The 25,308-nt window shown below is 53.8% G+C and overlaps 1 protein-coding gene across 2 annotated transcripts in view; it reads right to left on the reverse strand.

The window, feature by feature from the left end:
• Positions 1-25,308, reverse strand: part of usp22 (ubiquitin specific peptidase 22) — a 60,682-nt gene that overhangs the window by 11,449 nt on the left and 23,925 nt on the right. For both annotated transcript variants that reach the window (XM_039773850.1, XM_039773851.1), the window contains 4 exons: positions 11,810-11,942; positions 4,471-4,584; positions 4,053-4,154; positions 1,173-1,339 (listed from right to left, as the gene is read on the reverse strand). In XM_039773850.1, the coding sequence (XP_039629784.1) occupies positions 1,173-1,339; positions 4,053-4,154; positions 4,471-4,584; positions 11,810-11,942 (516 nt within the window). The remainder of the gene's footprint in view (positions 1-1,172; positions 1,340-4,052; positions 4,155-4,470; positions 4,585-11,809; positions 11,943-25,308) is intronic.

Raw genomic sequence — 25,308 nt, forward strand, 5'->3', positions numbered from 1 at the left:
TGCCACGTTCCAAACTGCCCACGGGTCTTTTTTTTTTTTGCCCGTATCACGTAAACGTTGGTCGCCTTTGTATTTTGCATTTACAGTTTAACATTTGCACACCGGCGCCCGTCGACGCCGTCTTCCTCATCTTTGCCGTAACCCTCAAGCCTCAATGATTTAATGACGGAGGACCCTTAACCCAGGAGGCCATGCCTTTGCTCTTCTTTTGTGGAGAGTGCCATTCCTGAAGGGGCACATCCACATTCGGTATACAGTTTCACTGCCAGGCTGTGACCATCGCATTCCGAGATTTCTCAGGTCAGACCGACACAGGTTTGTAGGTAAGCCCGCTATCCTCGGTGACCAGGGTGCCATGTCGACTGGCACATGTGACTAAGAACGTCCCCCTACTCTGTAAACGGGACACTAATGACCCTACTGGTGGGACTCAACTCTGCATTACACAGACAAGGCCCTGCTGGAATTTATGGCCTCCATTTTTATAACGGGAGAGGGAGGGGCGAGGACGAGAAGCACGAGCCCACCATACCAGAGGCTTGCTACACCGGTGAGGGGGTCTTGTGGCAGATCTTCATCACGTTTCAGGAGATCGGGCCGCTCCTCCTACGCTGAACGCACGACTGGTATTCAAGGTGCAGATGAGGACAACATGCTGGCTGCCATTCCCAGAATTCAAAGCGCCTTCGTGATGCTCCCGAGAGGGGACAGGAGAGGAGTCTGAACAGTCGGTTCAAGGCTTCCCTCCACAGCAGGAACCTTTCATCAAGACCACCGTCTTCCACCCGTCAGAGATAAGCAGGAAAACGCTCACTTGGAGCGGAGCGAACTCAAAACACAGGGGAGCCAAAGCGGGCGCCGCGTGACGCAGAATAGCTCGTCTGTGAGCCACCGTCGCGCTCAACGACGGCCTCAAGTGACGCCCACGCGTCCTCAGAAGCTCAGGGTGCCTCAGCAAACACAAACGTCTGACTGAATCGGGTCAGCTTGAAGCTGCCTGCACCATTCGCCCAACGCCTCCCAGGCCCGCGAGGAACGCGGCGAAGATGCTTGGCATTTGTAAAACGAGCGACGCTCGGATCGCCCACCGGTGAGTGGCACGGCCAAGTCAGGTCACGTCACCTCCAGCTCTTCATCTTGTCAAGGTCGTTAGGAATCATTAAAAGGCTCACCTCCTGAAAGAGCTGCGACATTTCACACACCAGGCAGGAGTTGGACTGCATTTCACATTTGTGTCGGTCGGAGAGGAAGAAGTCCCGCAGGAGAGGAGTGTGGGTAAGTGCCTGGACGATACAATTCATAAAGCATGTGTTCCCTAGGTTTATTAAGCCTCGAAGACCTGAAACAAATGACAAGAGGACAAACGTTAAGCGGACCGGCAGAAAATGAGCCCTCGGGGGTCTCAAACACTCCACCTATTGAGCGACGTTAAGGATCGCACAACACACAGAGGCTCAGACGTCTAATAGACAGGCGGCTACTCAATGCCCAGGTCGACGGGATGTGCTGGGGGGCATCGGGACTCCGCTAGAACCAAACAGAGAGACCCGAGACGCGCAAAGCAATGCAGGGACAGGCAGGCTGGAAGGGAACACCTGGAAAAGTGACAGGACACTCGGCTCGCTCTCGTCGGCCCAAATCCCCCCGCATGCACGTGGGCTTGAGGCTCCACGAGGACCCGAGCTACTCACTCCTTCCGATACGGGGGACGTCACAATGCTGCCCGCCACGAAAGGCGCTACATACAGTAAAGCAGAAACCGCCGGTCTTCTACACTCGCTTGTCAGAGGGGGGCTAGAAAGTGAGGTTTACAATAAACCCTTCAAACCGGACCCTCACTTTCACAGCCATGTTTTCATTCAGTTAAACAAGTCAAGGGCTCCAGCGGTGCAGACCTGCTACCTTCCGTCCGTCCGTCCGTCCTTCATGTGCTTTACCCCGGACCACCAGTCTGACTTGGTCTGAGCTCCTGCCGACGCTATTGTTTTACAATTTGTGCAAATCAAACTCATGATAATGGAGCTTAAGACCCTCCAATGAATTACCCTCATCCTCTCCTCCACAGCGAGCCCCAAAGTCACTTCCTATGCCAGCTGGACCCGCACCCCTCGGGGACACCAAACCAGCTGGACCCGCACCCCAGTGACAAACACCAAATCTGAAAAAGAAAAGGAGAATCCACAGCGCCCCACCCGAAGAAAACCAAGTGGGGGTCTTCTTTATAAAGTCAGCCTTTTAACGTTTACGGGCGCCATTCTTTTATCCAAGGCGACTCGCCAATCACAGCTTCGCTCTGCCAGGCCAGCCCTTGGAATATTCAGTTTTACTTCTTTTTAATGGCACAACGTAATCTTGTGTGTGGGATCTTGGAAACATCACAGGGCCACATGGCGCCACCAGAAAAGAGAGGGCCGGTGACGTCACTGGCCTAGCGTGGAACTACTGGATGAAGCCGACGCATCGCATCCCCCAAACTATGACGAGACTGACGGTGATCACAGACCAGGGCTGCTGGGCACAACGTGGCACCACTAACAACATCGATGACAGGGAGCGGAGGACAGCAGTGGACAGCGAGGCCTGAACATTAGTGGGGGGATAAAGGAGAGAAAATCGGAGATTTAAGGGAAGACAACAAGATGGAGAATTTAAGGCTTCGATATCCGAGATCAGCAGCAACAGAAAATGGGGAGCGAGAGTCAGAAATAAACCACAGAGTGCAATCGGGCAGGAGAAACAAAAAAACAGAAACAGGAGTGCCACGTGAGCGAGGGGTAAAGTGGATAAGGCAGCAGTCAGGGCAGCAGGTGGTAAGCATCAGCAATGAAATGTGTGGAGTAACAAAATAAGAGGGCACAGTTAAAGACGGGAACTCTCGAAAAATACTACGGGAAAAAAGGGGCACAGGCCTGAACGACGGGGGGCGGGAGAGATTTATGGAAACGGAGAAGACGACGAGCAAAGAGAAAGTGGATCTGAGGGGGAGAGGAGTGTACAGCACCCCACGTGAGCGGAGGAGGAAGAGGAAGGAGGCGCCGGGCCTACGGCTGTCACAAACTGCTGTACGATCCTCGTGTCCCACGATTACTGCTCCTCCAGGGGCCACTTGAGGTGCTGCGATGGCATTAGGACACCCAGCTTTACTGATCAACAACCGGATGAGTCAGTGCAGCGGACGCACCAGGAAATCAGGAGCACACGACGCAAGGCAGGGAAGGGACAGGAGGGGACGCGGACCACCTCCACGCACAAACACTGCCAGTTAGGCCACCTTTCTGCCTGCTCCCTTTACCCAATGGTGGGCACAGACACCGTTGCGTCTTGTTGCGTTTATTCGGTTTTTTTGTGGGTTTTACGATTCTGAGCGCCAATCGGTTCTCGACTCTCGGATCGAGTATTTGCTGCGCTGGTCAGCTTAGGGTCCAGAAGTCGACTCCCAAGTTTCTGCGAGTGACGTCTGTGCTCCGCAGTTCTCACCTCGTTTCCATGCCATCTCTCTTTTTAAGCCTGCTGGACGAGTTTGGAGATGGTAGGGGGGGCTCTTCTGATACGGTAAGTGGTCTACTAATACTTTTAGCACACATTTTCCTGGTCAAACTCTCAGGAAGTACGCTTCCGATAACCAAGGAATCCAAACGTCACGTTAGTTTTTCCACATTATGGAGGATTGGAAACGTAGACAATACATCTGCCATGACGCCATATTCGTTTTGTAACGTGTGCCACAATTGCACCAACCGTTGCCATGGAAATACTTTTACGGAGCTACCCTGGGAATGTGCGAATGAGCGCCCACATCTCTCAACGTATCCGACTTGTGCGGAAATACAGTGGGGTGCCACCCCCGAGAAAGAGAGAGGCGACGGAATCGGACGCGTGTTCTTTGACCTTTGCTGTTGCCTTGGTGATGACCCTGGCACAAACGGCCGACGGCGCTCTGATCACCTGACCCCCCGCCGTTGTTTTTTTAATAACCGTTCCTCTATGTGACCTTCGTCTCCAGCGCTGCGCGCCTCTCGCACTTCGCCTCAGTTCGGTTTCCGCTCTCCTACCTATGGTGCAATTTGTAGTAATTTTCCTCCGTTTAGGGTTGTGTCGCAGCAACTCCAGTTCTCGTTTGGTGGGCTCCCACGTCGAGTACTTCTCCCCGACCCCTAGAAACAACAACATCATTAGTCCGAGGGGCACTTCCAAAAGACCCCCCCACACGCCTGCGCTTGACCACCGGACAGCAGTCTCACCCCCACCGGGCCCCACTGGGGCTGTGGACTGCGCACCCCCAATATGCCACCTTCTGTCACGGCAGCCGCATTGTGTGGTGCCCACCATCAAAGCTGCTACAGCCTTTGGACCCCAAATACCACTGAACCCCCCTCTCCAGAACACTCCATCCAGTCTGTACACAATGTCATTAGGACCAAAGGTCGCACGCACGCACGCACGCACACTGGCACACACGGCTCTGGGTACCTTGCAGCTTCCAGGCTTTGCGTTGTTCTTCTTTGGCAATCTGCTCCATGTCTTTGTCGTAAATGTAATCCTGACACACAAAACAGTAGATGCCCCCATATAAGAGGTCAATGGCTGCAAAGACACAAGGAGACACAATTCAGTTGTCCAGGCAGGCAGGCAGGCAGGCAGAACCTGTGGCCCTATGAGGCGTCCCCTTCAGACCGGACTCAGGGCAAGTGACAACCAATATAAACGTCACTGTCACCGGAATTCAGGGCTGCAAACTCAAAGTAAGATGTGTTAGGACGTCTGGAAATCTGAGACACAACAAGCAGCGAAAAGTCAAAGCAGGTGCCCAGCATACACTCCTTGACACCCTCGCTGGCCTGGGCATCACTGGGGCTGATCCTACGAGGAGTCCTGGCGTGGAGATGTGCCAAGGATGCACCAGGTGATCAGTGACGGGCTGCGCCTCATCAGCCGGTCCCATGCTTGGTCTTGTCACACGGCATCAGCTAGAACCTCCGCACGTTCCACTGCTGTCTCAGCCTGGCCGACACGGACCATCTCGTCATCCCAGCACGGTTCATTGTTGCCCACACCTGCCAAGCTGGCATGCAGGCTTGAGGTGGTCACCGATGAGCCCCCCCACCTTCACAGACCCAGAAGGCTACAGGCTCTCAGTCTTACAGATTCACTCACACCTGACGGAGTATGTGGCACAACTCCTAGTCAAGCTGGATTACTGGGGGGGCAGGACCACCAGCCTGTGGCACTGGATTCTAAATGCAGTGGCACATCTGATGTGGGCACATGTCACTACACTGGCTTCCTGTAGCGGCACATTAGGTTGACATGACACTTGGCTACAGAGTGGTCAGTTGGTCTGCACCTACATATGGAGACCCTCATGAGGTCCTCTGTGCCTTCTCTGCCACTCGAATCTGCTGATAAATGGCACCTGGAGATGCCACCTCTGCGTGGTTATCAAATCTCACTTTGGGCTCTTTTCACGTGCAGCTCCTGCCTGGTGGATCGAGTTGTCCACCGTCACACTAAACTTGGACTCGCTCAAGGTGGTCACAAGTCTGGAGACCCTCGCGTTTGCTGAATTTCCGACTACCTGATAGTGGCGGGTGGGTTTGTTGTGAGCTCCTCGCTTGTGACGATGAGTTTTGTTCCCTTGTCCTGTCACCAGGCCACTCTGCCCGCCCCCCAGACTGATGTGGACTCGATTCTGTTGACCTCTTTGGATAAAAGGGTCTGCTAAGCAAGTCAATGGCAAGGGGAAGCTGAGGCCCAGTCAGAGGTCCACTGTCCCACTTGTCCTCGATGCTGTCACCATCATGCCACACCAAGAAGCAGGGTCACCCACAAGACACATGGAACATAACAGGCGCAGCAGTGACATACAGGAAAAAAAATGAAATACAAAGAAGGCAAAAAACAAAAACCTAACAATAGGAGCAAAAGGCCAACAAGTCAAAAATTGCGACACCAGCGAGGGGGCACGTAACAAATGTCACCACAAGACCCCTTGACGTCTAAGACCCCCAAAAGAGAATTTCAAAAAAAAAAAAAAAAATCCAAACCAAAAGCCTGCCACTTCATCTGCTGTGCAGCACTGGCCACTCGTCCCCAAACGTCAACTCCACCCGAACACAAGGGGACCCTTTAGATTTACAAGAGGACTGCCAGGCCTCTCCGATCGGCTTTTGGGAGCCGAGACCCCCAAGTGAGCCCGAACTCATGCATTTACTATTAGCGGCGTGGAGCAAATGGTCAGGCTGGAAACGGGGTCTTCACATCCACAGCACTGCACAAAGCAGAGGGTCCATGCCGAGCCAGAACTGGAATGGCAGGACCAACCGACAACCTGAAAGCCCCTCAAGGGCAGAGCAGGGACCCCCGACAAGTCCACCCAGAAAGCAGGGTAGCCGTGGGTCAGAAGACTCTGCTGGGCTTCCACAGTTCGTTACATCGCTGCCAGCTTTGCCCTGGGCACTCATTAAATTAGTTGTATTACTAAGTTATTGTTTTGATGCCACCTTTGTTAGATTGATTTATTATTTGTTACTCCATGGGGGTGTGGTCACGATGACATCACCGTGGCTGGCCCCTCCCTCTGGCTGCCCATTCTCAGCAGTGGCGCACTGAGCTGGCACACAGTCTGGTAGGTTTGCCGTTTCTGAGGACTTTCTGCTCATTGTGATTTGTTTGCTCCTTTTCTCAATTTCGACGATTGGGTCGTGCGTTGGGGTCTTTAAGGCAAATCCTTCAAGTAGTTTGTTACGTTTCTCTTTTGTTAAAGATTCATACCCACGGCAGGAGGTTTACGGTCATCCCCCCTTCCTTGTGGGGCAATCTGACAAATTTCTGGAACTTTTAAGGCCAAACCCCCCACCCCCCGTTAAAAGGCCTGCCTGGGCTGGAGCTGGCACTTAGGAGACTGGCTGGCTTTGGGTGGGCTGGCGAGTGCAGGCCCCCATATTACAAGAGCACTGCTGGGATACCTCAGGGGTCTCAAAGTAGAGAGACAAAGGGGCCCGAGTTGTCTCAAAAACGAAGATGAAGCAGCCGAGGGAGCAGGAGGGCATATCAGGACTGAGGGGTCAGAGGTCAACACGAGTCAGGAAATGCAGGTGGGCTCAGGGCGTCTCTAAACGTGGAGCGGGTTTAACTTATTTCAAATACTTTAAAGGCAACGGGTGGGAGAGTTCAACTGGTGAAAACACAGCAGAAGGCCACATTGGCATCAGCGAGTCAGCAAATCGGGCAGCTCTGACAGTGGTAGGTCACTTCTACGGGTCAAAGAGAAGACGCCTGGCACTGCGCCGTGACGCGACTAAAGAGGAAGACGAGCGACAGGAGAGGAGAGGAGGCCTGTAGCTCCACGTCCTTCTTCAGATCTCTCCCACTATTTCTGTAACAATCTGAAGGTCTTCTGCTTCAGCCCCGTGACCTGGTGGTCCCATCAGCCTCGAATGCCACCCTCCTTCATTAATGACTCGGTACCCTCACTAAATTCAGCCGCGGGAGGGGCAGCCAGTGGATTTGGGTGACATTGTGAGGGTCCACCTGGCAGCGAGGAAGGAGGAGAGGAAGCACCTGCTGAAATCTGACAGCAGGGACGAGGGACGCACTCGCCGTTCATCAGCACTGCCCACCCCAAGAGAGCTCAAGGAGGACAGCAGGCCGGCCGAGAGGATCTCCTCGCCCATCCGCCTCACGGGGTCTTTCTGCTCCCTTTCTGTCTGTGACCCCCGGGTCTTTCTGCATACCTGCAACGAGCCCCTTCAAAGTCCACATGGTGTCACACGCCATTCCACGCCGGCTGCCGAGGTTTTCTGTCCGCTGTGCCGCCTATTTACCGTTGCCAGGACAACCGAATCATAGCCTCAGTGGATTGGCAGATGCAGAATCCTTCAAATTAGCATAATGTGTGAAAGTAATGAAGGGTGTAGGATGAGGCTGCGTGAGGTGGTGGGTGGTACGTGCCCAAGAGTATCGATTCATGCCACAGACTGGCACCAGTGCCACAATGTGAAAAGCAATACGGGAATTGCTGGGCTTTCAAGTCACGAGCGTCTCCTTGGGTTAATTTGTAACCGAGAGTGTGAGTGTGCGTGGGGGGGGTAAGAGATGACCAAACACAGATGACCGAGTCGGATCAGACCAGACGGCCTCCAAAACATGGCGGTGCTCTTCCTCTGCCAGTCACTGGTGGCAGAGTTTGGCTTTCAAGGAAGTTCTGTGCTTATACACGCAGAGGCCTGGCATGTGGATTATCACACACCACGAGTGACCCACCATGGCGAAGCCGTTGTCACAGACTGGCACGCCACATAAAAACTCCCATCAGGAGCTGCACCCCGATGTGCCAAGCAGCACCTATTGGAGAGGGGCATGGCGGTCACTGACATTTTAACTATGGCATACCTGCTGTGCACTGCTGCAGTGGCAACACGTCTTTGAGACCGTTTAGGCAGCGTGGCACAACCCACCCTCTTGGTGCTACCTTGAGCAAGTCACCAAACCTGCCTGCGTGCCAGCTGTTCTTGTTAAGTGCCATGGGGATGGCGCTCACTGCACAAAGAGAAAGGCAGTAGTGACGCCAACAGAAGTCACCATCCTCTCAGTGGACACAGGGCGCCTACAATGACAGCGGGCACAGATGCCCACCTGTTCTGTCCTGACTGCCCCACCCCATTCTGGAGTGGAGAATTCAAACCACAGACTGTTTTTTGGTTCAGATGATGAGCTGAATGCTCAGGACTCTCTAAAGCGACTTAACGACGGGCAGGACTCCCCTTTAACATGCCACTCCACCCGTAGTGTGCCAGGGCTTTGGAACCTCAAGGTTGCTCTTCCAATGACTTTATAACCTGAAAAAGGCTTTGAGCAGCGCCACGTATTACAAGACAGCCAGCCAGCCAGCCAATCAAGCCAGTGCAGCGTCACATGGCCCGAGACCCCACAGTTCAACGTCAACGCGGCTCGACCAACAAACGGCGAAAGAGCCGACGTCGAGATCGATACACGCAGTCGTGTCACGCGCATGGCGTCAGTGAAGAACGGAGAACGCTAAACCACGAGCCACCAGGACGTCACCCGCTCCTCCACCCCCCCGCAGAGTCTCGGTGAGCTCCCCCGAGACCACTCATATCCGGACTTGACTGCCGATTTTCTATTTGGTATTTCGATACACTAATTGATACCTCATTGAGTTTACGATTTTCTACACTCCGGCGGACCGGAGGAAATGGGCGGGGCGTGTTTAGGAAAGAGGTGATGTGGGCGGAGCCTCCTTGGCAGCCTATTTCACCGCCACTCCCAACACGTCTGGCCCTGCGAGTCTCACACACTCACACATTTTTGTGTTTTTTTATTACAGAAGGGGAGACAAGCGCATCATTAAAGGGGGCAGAGACAAATTCACGCACACGCCTGGCTTGTATTTATTTATCTGCCATGTCTTTCGATTTGTTTTTCTGCAATCGTGTTTCGCTCCTTTCAATGCGAGACCCTGAGAGTGGTACCACAAGGGGCGGGGCCACCCTGACATCACTACTCCTTATCCCGCCCCCTGGCTATTTACGTCCGGAGAGGAGGAAGCCCAGGCAGTGGTGCCCAGTTAGTGTGGAGTGTGGATTTTCTGCTCTGGTTTCCAATTACAGGTTGGCTTTTGCTGACTGGCACTTGGGCAGACCTCTTGTAGTCATTCCAGTGCCCTTTGTTAGATTCGCCTCATCAAGCTTTTTATGGTGCCCCCCCATTTTGACGGCTGCAGGTAGTGGTTGGGGCGGATCCTCTCCCGGGGTGGCCAGTGAAGGTCCCGAGGTTTTTTTGGTGGTCTCTTTTGCTACGTCCAAGCCCTTCACGTGGCTGCCCTTCATTTTCCAGCTATCTTGTGCTCAGAGGTGGCACCAGGTGTGCCCCGAGATCTGTCAGGAGGTTTCATGACGAGGTACTTCTGTTCACTCACACTCTGCCAATCGCGGCGCCGGGGAGAGGAGAGACGTGTTCTTACAAGTTACGACGTTGGCCGCTCTCTGAACACGTGACCATAGAGACCGTAAACAGGAAGTGAAGCGCGAGAGGCGGCGAGGGACAAGCGAGACACAAGCGAGCCTGACGTACGCGGGCTGGGGGGCCTGCAGCCGTCTTAGCGGATTGGCGCTGCTACTACTAAGCTCCATCTATAGCTGGGCAATTACGACAGCGGAATGTGTAATTATCCATTTATTCCTTTCTGATGTCGTCTTGCTTACCTGATTAAGCTCGGCAGATAATTACACGCCTCGCGCTCACCACACATCATTTTGCACTTAGCCGAGAAGCCATTCATTACAACAGATGTCTTCCGCTCTTTTAACAGAAATCAAAAGGAGCCTCGCAAGAGTTAAAGCATTTAACACTTTGGGATGAAAGCACCAAGTCGGGCCACGCAGTGCCAGCGCCGGGGGTCCGCACAGCCGGTCACACGCCACTAGGCTACACCTCAAGAGTCTGCAGAAAACGGCAAGCGCAGCCTGTGGGGTGCCACTTCCCAAGATGCTTTGCAGGTTTAGCACAGCTACATTCACACCCAGGAAGGGTGCCAACCCAGTGACCGGGCGCTTTACAGACCGAGGCCCACTTTAGGCACAAAAGCAGCGGCGAAGTCTGCCCTGGGCTGTGGGTCAAGGTTGATGTGGCTGCCATTTTTAGCCCAATGCCAGCGGGATGACGCGTGTGCCCCTCAGACTGCAATCACACCAAAATGGCCAGCTGGTGGGGCATCCCCCCGCGGCCCCCCACTACTGTTCCTGCCTTTGGTTTCTTTTTTTTGTATGTTGGCCGTTTTTCTAATAATTCATTTGATTGAAAACTTTTCGGATGGCGCCTATTCTTGATTACTGTCCCGATCACGAATTGGTTTGTGTTCTCTGTTCATTGTGTTCAGTTATTAGGTTTGGGATGCTGCTCGTCATTTACACGTGGCGCCCCCACCAGCCGACACGACCAAACTTGACCATCTCTACCAAAGCTCCACTGCGCGCCGCGGGCCGGGTGTGCAGGCCTGGTTTTGAGTTTTAGGGTCAGGCCAACTTATTGAGCATGCAGCGGCCATCTTGTCAGTTCGGTGGGCCCTGCACCAGAACACCCACCACATACTTACAGGGCACTTTTGTTGATATTAAGTGAAATGTTAAATGGCTGCCAGCCTTCTTGTGTTTTTATTCCTCGGATGGTTCAGTGCCCACGAATCAAGCACATCATGTGAGCAAACACAGCCTTACTGCCCACCTTGCAGAGGCCCAAATCAACTGGCCACTAGGTGGTCCAGCTAGTGATGAATATGCACCCACCTGCCATGGTGGACATCTCAGTCAGTCAAAGAAAAAGAAAAGCTGTCCGGTTACTATGATGTCATCTGTCGTAGCAGCCCCCCGGACCCCTCAGAGTTTTACTCTCCCATACCCCACATTTGTCCACATCGGTCACGTTACATCTGCGCTCCATTTGCCCGAGTGCCCAGTTTAGTTCAGATGTTTGGGCCTGTTGCTGTCGTACCGTTTTAGTAAGTTACTCCTAACGCTTTACGGCTGTAGTGCTCCCAGCATGCACTTGAACCGAATGTCATCACCACATGCGACGTGCCACTTGCCAGAGTAAGCGGGGCTGGATGGCACCATTCACTGATGAAGAGTAAAACCTCACACACCTGGATGGGTCCCGTGGACTTCATCTGCTGCCCCCAAGAAAGGACCCCCGGCAGGCTCACCCAAATTGTGCCACCCCCATGGGCAGGCTTACCCGAGTTGTGCCCCACCCACCCGGTAGGCTCACCCATGTTGTGCCAAGGTGGACTTACCTAAGTTGTGCCGCTTGTTTTTCGCATGCTCATGAATGTGCTTCTTTGTAAAGCAGCCGAAGAAGACACAGTAGAGGCAGGAATGGAGTCGGTTCAGGTGGGCACCACACATGTGACATATACAAGACTTGGCCTGTTGGAAGAGCACAAGAAAAAGAAAAACCAATCAGACTTATCATCATCATCATCGTCGTCGTCGTCAAGGTTTAAATCCTTTTTGACTTTTAAATTAAAGACAGGGTGGCACGGTGGCGCAGTGGGTAGCGCTGCTGCCTTGCAGTTAGGAGACCCGCCTGGGTTCGTGACGGGTCCTCCCTGTGTGGAGTTGGCATGTCCTCCCGTGTCTGCCTGGGTTTCCTCCTAAAGTCCAAAGACATGCAGGTCAGGTGCATTGGTGGTCCTAAATGGTCCCTACTGTGTGTGTGTGTGTGTGTGCGCGCGCCATGCCCGGGGTTTGTTCCTGCCTGGCGTCCTGTGTTGGCTGGGATTGGCTCCAGCAGACCCCCGTGACCCTGTAGTTAGGATATGGCAGGTTGGATAACGGATGGATATTAAAGAGAAGAACCTCAAACGTCCTCACTGCTCCGAATTCGCCGGCCTGAAGCGCTCGAGGGATTGAATTTTCCCGTGAAATCCCACTAAACACATTTGCAAGGACCACCGGCCTCCCACTGTAGGCCTGCACCATCAACTCCACACACAAGCTCTGGGTGGTCTCCCAACCCAAACGGGAGATCAGATCAGACCTGCTGCCACGAAGATCAAGGAGCGGCCCGTGGGACGTGAAGATGAAGAAAGGGGGACAAGCCAACGACAAGACTGGCAAAGCGCTGAACCTTCCATGGAGCCACCGTGCCAGCCAAGGAGGCCTGCTGTCAGAGGGGTGACCAAGGGGCCAGGTCTGCCACTTCTGAGGGAGACTGGCATCAAGTCACGTCTGGAGTTTGATGGGAGCCGTGCGACACAAATGGAGACCCACCGGAAGACAAACCTGCAGTCTGATTGAGACCAAGACGTGGGGGTCTTCAATGGAGACAAATACAAGGGAAAGGCTTGAGGAGAATCTCCCTAGAGGCGGCAGCTGTGCCCGTTACCCCGGACAGTGCCATTGTGAAAAACGACCGTGAAGGAGCCGACCAAGGCCTGCAGACCCCGAGAAGTTCAAAGACGGCAGGGCTGCTTACTTCTGACAGACCTCCATTGTGTGTCTGGAGACCCCAGAGCTGAACTCTTTAAAACATCTGCGGTGGGATGTGCCAGTCTCTTTCACACCTGAAGATGGCACACTTTGAAATTCCAGCCCTGCAACCATGTCCCACCTCACAGGAGGTAGCCGTCCCCCCCACCACGGGACAGATACTTCGTTACGGTAAAACGTATGTAAATGAGCGTTGATCCACCCAATCGCCACCGGACCGGACCCCCACTCACTTGTGTTATGCTGCCAGCCTGGCATGGGACGACGTCACAGCCAACTACTGCCAGGAGGGCCAGACAAGCACCCTAGACTGGGGCCTCAGAGTCGGGTCCAGCTGTTACCCAGGACCACTCGCACCCTCCGCCTCACTGGTTTGCCCATTGGCACCACCTTTCCTCCTGATTTGTCCGCGTCTGTCAGCCCCTCATCACCAGCTCATCACTTGAGCCCCTTGGAGGTGACCCATGTCACTCTGCTCCTGCGTGCCGTGCCCACCGTGACTCTCGCTCTCGCTAATTTCTGCTCTTCTCCGGTGGCATTCCTGCCAAGCACACAATCAATCATATTTGGGAACTCGGCACAAACAATGCCACCCCCTCCATTTTTAAACTGCCTGCTCGATGCTTTCAACGCCACGGCCTCGGGGACAAGACAATGAGCTCCAAGGATGCCATCCACTTTAAAAAGCTGGCAAGTGCCACTTGAGAGCAGACCAGCACACCAAAGCCAGGCGCCCGTCCTGACCGCATTAAATGGTGGAGAGGAAAGTGCGGCTCACATGTTACCGTGGGCATGAAGACAAGACTGCAGGAAGCCCGGGAATCTGCAGTGTGGGCACAGTGCCGCATCCCGGCCCGCGCCAGCTACAGAAAATACTGGCCACTCTGGTACGAGCAGACGAAGGAAGGTAAACAACAACAACAATCCCACCGCCGCAGAGGCGCCGCGCCACCGAGTGACAAGTTCATCGATTTCTGGCTAACGGGTACAAAGCATCAGGGAGCGGCGGCAGTGGCGAGCAACGTGGCTGGCTGAAGACCGCAAAGCAGGCCAACGGGGGGCCGGGAAGAAGCTCCTGTGTCAGCAGCCGCTACCTGGACACCAGCGGGAGGTGGGAGTGCTGCGCTCGGCCCCCCAAGCACACCATCGGCGCCTTATCTGTGCTAAAGATTAGCAGCAGCAATGAAATCAGACGACGACGTGAAAAGCGCGAATGCGGTGGGCACCCTGGTGGCTCCAGCGCCGGTCCGTAAAGCTCAAGGCAGGAGGGCCACCAACATCCATCTCAGGTGACCACCTGCTGGCTACAGGACTGGACCTCAAAAGGTCAAAGCTGCAAGGGCAGGCAGAGGGTGCCACGGGGTCATGTTAAAGGAGTAGGGAGTGCCCCCCGGTGGACACAGGGCAGCAGGTTCAAGCAGAAGGTGTATTATGGGAGGTGTTGGCAGCAGGCCCCCCGGTGGACACTGGCATGCACAGTACGACACAAGTTCAGTGCCACCTAGTGGGGTCCCAATGGGACATTAATGCACAAAGCCAAGGCCTCAGTCCCAAAGTGACAAGTGTAGGCAGTGGACCCCCGTGCAGGACACACACCTGGCCAGTAAAGTTCAAGGACATCGCGTAGTATGAAGGGTGCAGCCACTGGGTCCCCAAGAAGAGAAGGCCGTCACTTCAGAGTCATAGTGGGGTGTGACAAGCACAGGCAGGTGGCCTCATGGCGGATACAGAACTGGACATTAGGGACCAAGCCAAAGGTTCAGTGTGGCAGTGAGCCCCCTACTGGACAAGGGCAGAAGCACAGGGCTGCAGGTTCGAGTATGCGGTGAAGAACACAAAGTGTCATCAGCAGGCCCCCTGGTGGACACCGACATGCACAGTACGACACAAGCTCAGCGCCACCTAGTGGGGTCCCAATGGGACATTAATGCACAAAGCCAAGGCCTCAGTCCCCAAGTGTGGCATAACAAGCACAGGAGGTGGGCCCCCTAGTGGCCAGTTAAGCACAATTGCAGGTTTAGTGTTGTATGAACGGTGCAGGCAGACACAAAAACGGACCCCTGCCACTTCAGACCCCTAGTGGGCTGTGCCAAGTGCAGGCAGTGGACCCCCTGCTGGGCCCTGACCACCTGAATAAACTCAAGGGTTCAATCACACAGTGTGTCGCAAAAAGTGCAGACAGTGGGGGGCCCCCTAGTGGACGCTGAGCTGGACAATACATCACAGGCTGTCAAACGGGGACCCCGGCACTCCTCGGGGGGCTGAGGGTCTCGTGGTGCTTCCCCAGACTCTTCAAATGCTGTGATTTCCAGGCCAGGGTCCTGTTTCTGTAGCCACTGGGGAGCGGTGTGTCCTCGTGACTCTGTGACAAGTTGAAGGACCGATGACGATGACAATGACGATGAGGAGGATGTAAACCGTCAGTCAGACCGGCTGCGTCATTTCTCATTTCATTTTTTTTTTTTGACTGCTTTATTTGAGCAAAATGGAGTCGCACCAAAAACCAAAACGACTCAGGGAGACGAAGACAAACGTGCTGCACCACCTCAACGGGAGGCCTGCCAGTGCCAAGTGAGCCGAGACCGCCGCTCAGTTTTGGCCCCTTCACAAAAAAAAAACGTCCAGCAAAACAAAAAGAAAAGAAAGACGACGACGACGACGTGAAGCCTGGCCGGCCGGCCGCAGGTGAAATTCCTCACATTCAAGGCACCTTAAATTAAGGGCAGAAACTGGGCAAACACAGGGCATGGGGGCCAAATCAGAGTATTCAGGCTCGCCATTCAACCCACAAAATGCCAAGGTGACAGCACTCGGGGGACTCGCCAGAAGTACAGCAGCCATCAAGTAAACGGCGGGCCACTCGGATGGCAAATGCCAGCCAGCGAGGAGCACCAGACCAGAGAGACATGTTGGATTCCAGGCTTCGACTCAACTGTGAAGGAAACAAACGTCTTGGTAACGTCACACGCTTCATCCAGGAGGTGCCCTGACTAAACCGGGGGTCTCTGGGCCAGGCCTCACCCACCATGCCAACGGGCCGAGCGCTCCCTGGTCAATACTCTCTGAAATGACTTCTGGGCCTCCCTGTCCCTGTGCCACTAAGCCTGGTAGCTGAGCACCCTGTGGTGCAGATCAGACAGGGGGCACCAGCCCTGCACCCCTGAATCAAATGAGGCCCCTTACGAGGCGTATAACAGACAGAGACCACCGACTCTGTCCTTAGGATTGGCCCTCAAAGGTGGCCTGTCCACACCTGCGGCCATGCGGGTCCTGATGAAGAGTCCGAGTCGCGCCTTTGATTTAACCCGCCGCTGACTTACCTTACCTTGCCAACATTCACTGTCCAGTTTGAGACAAGCGATGGAGAGTCCAGCACCTTGGCTGTGCCAGCTGCAGTCGGACTCAGACCCCTGATTGAGGGTCTCACTTAAAAATCATTTCTATTGGCATCATAGACCAGAGCAGCAAATGAGTGACACAAAGTTCACGTGCGGACAAAGAAGAAGAGCGGGCATCACAGACAGACAGACAGGCAGGCAGACAGGCAATGAGCCCCAGCTCTGCATTTACTGAGCAAGCACAAAGGAGCCCCCATGCATGCGGTGACACCTCAGGACAGACTGGACTGCAAGACCACCCACCAGAGGCACGAGGCCACTCACGGCTCAGAGGACGCTCTCGGCCCACGTTTGGCACAAATGTGTTTCTCTCAAGACACAGGAAGGGAGTGACCAAGTCACGTGGAGGACAGCAGGACTCGAAGGCCACGTCAGTTTGGGGACAGTCACAGAGTGGGACTGGCGGGCTTCTTGGGTGAAAGGCCTCTCCTCAAACTGAGTTTGTGCCATGGGAGCCTGCCAGAGTCCCAACTGCTCTGCCCACCTAAAGCCAGCCTGCTGGCCGCGGCCACGAACGGGGAAGCTGGCAGAGAAGCTAGAAAAATACAAGAAAACACAAAACCTCCCTGAAGAAAAGACCTACTCAACAATGGCAAAGAACAAAGGAGGGTCCCAAAGAGTCGCCTGAAAGGGGCTGCACACAAATCCCAATGCCAGACAGAACTTAGAAGAAAACTCACCGAAAGGATTCCCAACTCCTGAGCCTTCTCAGCCAGTTTAAATAACCAAGGGGTGGGGCTCAGAAACTGGCGACATTTGAGTGGCCCCGCCTCCTGAAGCTCCACCCACAAACAAGGAGGACTCAAAACAACAACAAAACATAAGATACAGAACACCAACATCCCACCCATTAAACTTCCAAATCCGCTCTGTCCTGACCAGGGTGGCAGGAGCCCATCCTGGAAGGGGCACCAATCAGAACAGAGACATTCCTTTTATTCTAATGGGTCGAAACTGCAGTCATCGATGTAGGGCTTGGCGTTAATGTGTGCAGCACACCATGCAATGCTCGTCTTGGTTATGTTCCGCTGGGTTTGGGATTCCTCAAAACAGTGCTAATGTTTGGGATGCGCCATCTGTTGGAAAGACACATGCGAGGCATTACTAAATATGTCTGATGCGCCATCTGTTGGAATGGCAGAGACACAGCTGTTGGAAGGACACACAGACCGACTCTTGTCCTTCCGTCATGGCAGATTTTGTTTGAACACTTTGGGCCAATGGAGGTCTTTAGCTTGTAGAAAACTACAATCACTCTTTTTAAAATGGTCTCCACACGACATCCCTGCACGCGTCCGTCACGGCACACAGACAGGAGACGTGCTGCACGTTGGTCAGGCCCGGAAGTCAGACCTTCGCTCCATCAGGTACTTTGTGATGGTGTCGTTCTATAGAACCAACAACAACTCGGACGTCTACAAGTGACAGACAAGGTCCAGAGGACCCCCCGCCATGGCAAAGCCTCACCCTCAGCAGGGCGTACAAGTGGGGGGCCGGGGTCCTCACGGCTCCCTGCCACTCCCGGTGAACGCAGGCATCTCAGTTGGCCACCGCCTGCAATGCAGCACTGCAGCTTAAAAAAAAACCCAGCAGTGCCAATACCGCAGCAGCCGCGGCAGCGTTCAGACCCCCAGACAAAATCTATTTGCGCTCCCATTTCCTATTCTCGTGTGTCAGCACTCTTGGCTGATGCTTTTAATGTCCTATTAGGTGACGCATCGATCGGCCCCGGGCCCGTCACCACCTCAGCTGCACTCCACAGCCTCCCGACCGACGCTCCCACTTACTTCCTGCCCTCTCGGCGGCGGCACAGACAGCGGAGAAGACCCCCCAACCCAAGAGGGTCACGTCGGCGTCCTTCCGACACTCAAGACTGGTGTCACCTGCAGGACGGGAACTCGTCACGGCCACAGAAAGGAGGAGAAGCCAACCTAGCAGAAGTCCATCAGCCACGGTGGCCCTCTGGTGGGGCTTCTGACAAAGCCAGGAAATCAAACTCGTGTCACCTGGAAGAACGTGGACCCCCAGTGCTTTGTCATCACATCACGGCAGGTCTTTGGCTCACTTGATCGGGGGTCCGTTGGTTACGATGAGGATTTTAAGAAACTCTCAGTACACAAGGTGGGCACCGTCCTGCTCAGTGCGGGCAGCAAACCAAACCAAATGGCTACACTGGACAGGCGGTCCAGACCAGTGCACCACCGAGAACTTGGCTTGCAGACGTGAAGACCGACACTTGGCTCAAAAACATTCAAAACGCACGGCCTTAGGACCCCCCAGCTCCAGCTGGCAGCATGAAGAGGACCACTTTACTGCCATCTCACGGTCACCCTGTGAAATGCCAAGGCGAGTTGTGTGCAGAGGAAGGAAGGAAGGTGAACACCAAAGTCGGTGTGCGGACCAGAGACCCCCGGCAGGCCTGAGCGCAGCCCCCATGAAGGACTTGTGGTTTATTAGTGAGATTAAGACAATGTAATAAAAGGGTCCTTGTGGACCACCTTTAGACAAAGACGTCTGCCAGCATTCGCACCGGCGATTCGCCCAACGCCCAACCACACCATAGGGCACAAACAAATCGGTGACATCACCTCAAGCTTTGGGCTTTCGAAACCAAATCCCCTCTTTGGGCCTGTGGAGTTCAGACTGCCTGGGGGGTCTTTCAGATTTACAGAGGGTGCACCAAACTGACAAGGGAGACACAGAGTGGAACTGCGTAAACGCGTGACACGGGGTCTCTACTGATGAGCCCCTCGCAATGCAGGACAACAAACCTGTTAGCCTGAGAGAAACACAAAATACATTTAAATGAACTCGGAGAGCCAAAGCACAGGGTGCCAACGACAAGAGGGGGATGTCACCGTCAAACCCCGGCAGGCACAGAAGATGGACTCTTCACAAAACTGCGTCCAAGTATGAAGCTCCAGGGCAACCCAAAGCAAACAAAGCACAACATCGACAGTCAAACTGTCCCCAAAACTCGCCAGCGCATCTCTGTGGGGACAGCCTCCAGATTTAGAGGGCAGTGATTGGCAGGGGGCACCACCTCTTGAGGGGACCACCCCCAAAACACAGCAAAGGCAGCTTAGATATGCAGGCGAAACCCAACATGAAGAACAAAGCAGGGTCATCATCATCATCAAAAATTAACAATGTCAACCCCCAACGAGGGGCACCTGTGCCAACGGTGACCCATGTCTGCTTCGATTACTCCAGCATTAGGGAGGAGCACAGGGCAGACATGGGCCACAGCTGGCACGTCCACCACCTTCGACATCTCCAGTGCCATTCACAGCAGCGACTGCACCTCCATGAGAGCTCAGAGGAGAAGGCAAATCAATGAAAGCGGGTGGGCAGGCGGGCAGAGGCTGCCCAAACAGATCGGCCTCAAGATGGCACACAACAAGTGCATTTGGAACAAATCTCCCGTTGGTGGGGTATGTCCAATGATGCCAGGTGTGGCGGGCCTTTCAACCGTCTATTAAGACCAGGACTGATCAATCAATCAATCGATCACCAATTTCTGGAGGATTCCAAACCAACCCTATTAAGAATTTTGCCAGTATCCTCCTCGGCCTGTCGCCTGGCACCGACGGTGTCCATATTTGAGGAAGCGTTGCTAGGCAGCTCTGCTTCAGCTCTTCATTCCTGGCCTTCTCCATCTTCACTTAACTCTTTCCCTGCAGCGACTCGGGCGCTGATTCTGCACAGAAGAGCCGTTGGCCTCCAACTTGGTGATGAACATGGCACACAGGAGGGCATTCACGACACCCGCACGGGAAAGTCTCATGAAACGGCAAAAATCGCACACTTGCCAGTCGCCACAGCATCAAATTACCTGGCAGTGGGGCCAACAGAACTGGAGGGGCCTCAACTGGCCACTGTGCCAGTCACCCTGTGCTCACCCGGCGTGACATTCCCTTCATCAGACCCCTCACCTTCTTTATGACTGCTGGAGGTCCGGCGCATGTGACACTCATACAAGAGCCCCCTGGGCACTGCGACACCACGAGCGACAATAAGAGAAAGGAGATGAATGGCAGCGGTCACCAGGGCAGGAGTGGAGAGGTGGCACGACAATTGGGAATGCCAACCTCTTTTAAAAGGCCAGTTGTGACCCCAGAAGCAATGCCACGAGGAGGATTGGTCTTCATCAACGGGGACTGCTTGCCCATTTTTTTTTTTTTTACTACTGCACATCCTATCACCACGTTTTCATTTGTCAAGATGGTGACGTTCAAGTGACGCCATTGCACCTTAAAACGAGACAACTACAAGGCAGGGAGGCAAATCGCCTCTGTGACACTTGACTGGGTGGTCTATGCCCAGCTAAATGGCATCAAGGCTGTCACAGCTTTGGCGTTTTTCTTTTTTTTTTTTTATTAATGTCATTACACAGGGGACGTGTCCTATACTGGGTGGGCTCATGACTTGCCACCCAATGTTGCCATGATCACCCTGCCAACTACAGGCAGCTTTATCAAAGGGACGACTGGACTGGCCGCAGTCTGGCTGGAAGCTTCTCTGATTCGGCAGCCGTGGTCTTCTTGTAGACCCCCTGAGATTACAGCGTCTGTCCTCGAATGGCAGACAACACACATGGCGAGCACAGACGGGACGTCCGAGACTCTGCACTCAACTGCCAGCCTACACCGTGGCAGGACGGCAATGGCTTGGCATGAGGAGACCACCCAGAGTGGCGTGCGAGCTGATGCAGGCAGGTAGAGAGAAGATGAAGACGACGCGTCTTGTGCTGGGTTTGCTTGGCAGCGGTGGCCGAGACAGACGACGTGCGAGTGAAGGAGACCCTGGGCACGTAAACAGAAGACGACATAAAGCCACTCTACTGGCATCTAACAAATAAACAAAGGTCACGTTTGTTATTATAGCATGAAATCGATTTCTGCCCGGACCCCCTGCACCTACAATTTATGGACGCCATAAGGAACACAAGACCACCTGACTAAAACAAACAAACAAATAAAAACAGATTACCGAGTTTATATATTTGTACTGCACGTCGCTCTCATGGATTACGTCCTAAAACTGAAACAGATGTAAAATAAAACTTCTTTACGCCTTTTGTCTGGCGGTGCCATCACAACTTCTGCTTCCCAGGAACCCAAAATAGGACAAAAAAAAAAAAAAAAAAGAAAAAGAAAGAAAGAAAGAAAGAAAATCCTTCTAATTTCTAATCAGACGCAGTGCAACGGACTGCTGCCCCCTGCTGGTCAGGGTCCTGCCAAACTCCACTGGCACATGGTGACACCAGCTGGCTAACGGACAAGTGTCTGCGTTCTGCCCACTGCCGCCAAGGAGACGGGGTGGGGTGGGGGGCACACATATGGTGGACAGACAGATTTGACTCCCAATAAAATGAATCTACAAAAGATGCAAAATGTTGACCCATCGCTTCAACTGAAACACAGTGCCATCTCCAAGGCCTGGCACATCATGTGCACAAGGCCAATTACACCCACAGGGGGTGCCATCAGGGTTTTTTTTTTTTTTTCCCCCGGTCTTCATGGCTCTGTCTGTTTGCCATTTTTCAATTATGGAAAAGCCTCTAAATGGTCGCCATCAAGAGTGCAAACTGGCACAGGACTTCCTCGTCACAACAAAGGTGACGCAGCGAATGGAGAGACAATTCCGAACGCAAAGATCCCGCCTCGGTGTTGGCAGCAGATGACCTCGGCTACATCAGTCCACGTAAGAAACGGAAGGCAAGTCTCCTCCAGCCACCAATGAAGCACGTGGCACACACTCTGCACGCCACGGCATTCGGAAATGCCAGGGTTTGGCTTACATTCATTCATGTCTTCACCCGATTCCTTTGTTAAATTTCCCCCACGGGACAAAAAAGCATTCGGTCTGTCTGCCTGTTACACGTCAAAGGCGCTATATAATATTATTATTATAACTATTATCTGTCTGACTGCTATATAGCGCCTTCTCATCCGTCTGTCTGTCTGATTGTTATATAGCGCCTGTCCCTTCTAGCCAGGTGTCTGTCTGTTGGACTCAAAGGCGCCCTATCAATAAAATAAAATTACACAGTGCGCCCGTCTGTCTGACTCTTATATAGCGCCTTTGCCACCCATCTGTCTGACTTATATAGCGCCTCTGCCTTCTACCCGCCCAAGCAGTAACTCCACCCATCAAATCACGTCGCCCCATCTCATAAGGGGTCAAACAGCAGCAGTGACGCCCCTGGAGGTGCCATGGTGCCTTACAGCAGGCCATGTGCCATTCTTCCCACCCGCTACGTCTCAGCCGCCTGTGGGGTCCTCACGCAGAGTCAGGTGTCGACCTTCGCCTCAGCCATCTTTACTGCACACACAAATGCCACAGTGCATCCTTTGCGCGTTACATTTGCTGGCGGCTTAAACAGTAAATCCTACAGAGGAGGAGGAGGAGGAGGTGGTGTGCCGCTCACGTGGGCTTCCCTGGACGCCTGCCAACGGACCCTCTCGGGAGTAACTCATGGATTTGGGTCCGCCCGTCACCAGAATCATCCTTTAAGGTACCCGTTCTGCGTCGTTTTGTGCGATACGGTGTAAACAGAAGCAGCGCTGTGAAAAAGTATCTGCCCCCCTTCCTGATCTTCTCTGCGTTTGCTTATTCACAACACTTGACGGTTCGAGACCCCCAAACCAGTTTAGTAGAATACAAAAGACAAGCGGCGTTTTTAAACAGTCACGTCAAGGAAGGAAGAGTCGCCAACGCGTAGATCACTCAAGCCCCCTTAGGCCGGGTTTATACTTCACGCGACGTGACACAACGTCACGTGTGCTCCAGCGGACTCTGCTGCTACCCAAGCCTTGTGCCGTTTATACTGGACGTAAATCTGGAAGATTCCAGCAGGTGGCAGTGCGAGAGGTCATCTCGGTGAGAAAACGTTCAGCTTCGCCGTGTTGGGAATTGCCCGAAACGTCCGTTACATTCCGAGGACACCTTGTCACAGTATCTCTGAAAAAGGGGGGACGTTTAATGATGCCATCCGTCAAGCCAGGGATGTACCCATTCCAGCTGGCATTGGGCAGAAACAATCCCTAGACGGGCATCAGCTCTTTGATAGGTGAACACAAGCGCACACTGGCATCATTTACTGTCACCAAATCCCCAAACCTTCATGTCTCTGGAAGGAAACTGGAGCAGACTGGAAACCCACCAGGAAAACAGGCAAACTCCAGGCAGGGACCACCAGGGTGAGACCTCCACGTGCCATTATTAACAGTATTCATTATTTAAATCGGTGTTTAAGGCGACGTTCACCTTCAATGATAAACTACGAGATTAAAGCGGACATCGAGATTTAAGACGGAATTTCCACTTTAATCCCAAAACTGACCTTTGACCGTGTCCTTCCTTTTTTTTTTCCCCGTCTGTGGCCCAAATGTGCCGCCGTACATCCTGATGATGTTGTGAAGGTGCAGCAGCACAGGAGATTTAAAATGGGGACCACCAATGTCTTTGCCTGGCATCACTGTGCCTCACCGCGTCAAACATCGACCCCGTAGGATCTGCACAGCGGCCTGCTGTCACACGTGGAGAGCAAACAGAGAGAGACTCCGACGTCACATTGCGCCCCGTGTCACGTTCATTTCCGAGGAGCTGCTCAGAGGACGCGTCACATGAACGCTGGGAACGCGTGGCAGCCATGATGAGTGTGCGTACGCGTCACCGAGTCGAGCAGTGAAGCTAACGGAAATGAGACGAGACGCCCACCCCCGAGCTTGGCTCAATCAGCAGGACCCCCTTCCAGCCATGTGACGTTGACTCTGGGGGTCTCCACAAGCAGCACGCCGGGCCTCGGCCAAAAGAAACTCAAAGGCCCGAGAAGGAACGTTACTGAAATCTCTCAGATGACAAAGCAGTCTGTCCATCCCTGGGACCCCCGCGGACCCCCGTGAGAGCCATCACCTCCTTGTGGCAAATCTGCACGGCCGAGCAAAACGACTCCAAGGGCGCAGAGAAAACATCGAAGGGGCTGCAGGCCTCAGGTCGGCTCACGCCAGCCTTCACGACTGGGCAGACACCGGAGACTTGCAGGGTGGAGGCCACAGCTGAACGAGAGGAGCGTAAAGGCTCGTCGTCTAACCTCTGACAGAGACCACCGGATCACCCCTGAGCTCCTGGGATGACGTTCCGTGGACGCTTTGGCCGACAGGAGTCGCGTTACCTCAGGCGTAAAGCGGACGTCCCTCCTCACAGTGACACAAGGCAGTGCGATGGCACGGGGTGGCTTTGCTGATTCAGGGTCCAGGTGACTTGTCATAATCGAGGGACACGCGAGAGTCCGGCCAACAGTCCAAGTCCAAACTCCGTGAGGGTCCGGGTCAAGGTGCTGGCGTGAACCCCACTGGGCAGGACCTTAAATGGGCACTCAAAGGATTCTGTAGAGGAGAGCGGGCCAAAGCCCGAGCTCCCGTGACCCGTCTGAGTGCACAGCCAAGTATTACGTTTAAGGGGGGCCATCACATTGTCACATGGGTGGGAGAAGTGCCGGTGAACTTGTTTTTTTTCCTACAATAAATCAAATGGTCCTTTTAAAAAAAAAAAAAAAAACTGCGTGTTACGTTCACTCAGGTGGTCCTTCGTATTCTGCCAACGCTGTGTGGACAATGAAGGGTTACGAACAAGCAGACAGAGAGGGGGTCTGGAAGGGGGCCAATACATTTTCCCAGCACTACACAGTACAACGATTACAACTGGACCCTCTGTAGATGACCTAAAAGTGTTGGCACTGCAGCTCCTTGCATTACAAACAACTGGCAGCTGCTCCCGGGCAGAAATGTGTGGCATAAACCCCCCCCCCAGGCCGACGAAGAACGAATTTCAGAGCAACGTGTGCATAAATCAGACGTGTCCTCAATGCTGGTGCAGCTCCGCTGGAGGCCATTCAA

This window comes from Polypterus senegalus, chromosome 13, assembly GCF_016835505.1.
Source record: "Polypterus senegalus isolate Bchr_013 chromosome 13, ASM1683550v1, whole genome shotgun sequence".
Classification (NCBI taxonomy): Eukaryota; Metazoa; Chordata; class Cladistia; order Polypteriformes; family Polypteridae; genus Polypterus; species Polypterus senegalus.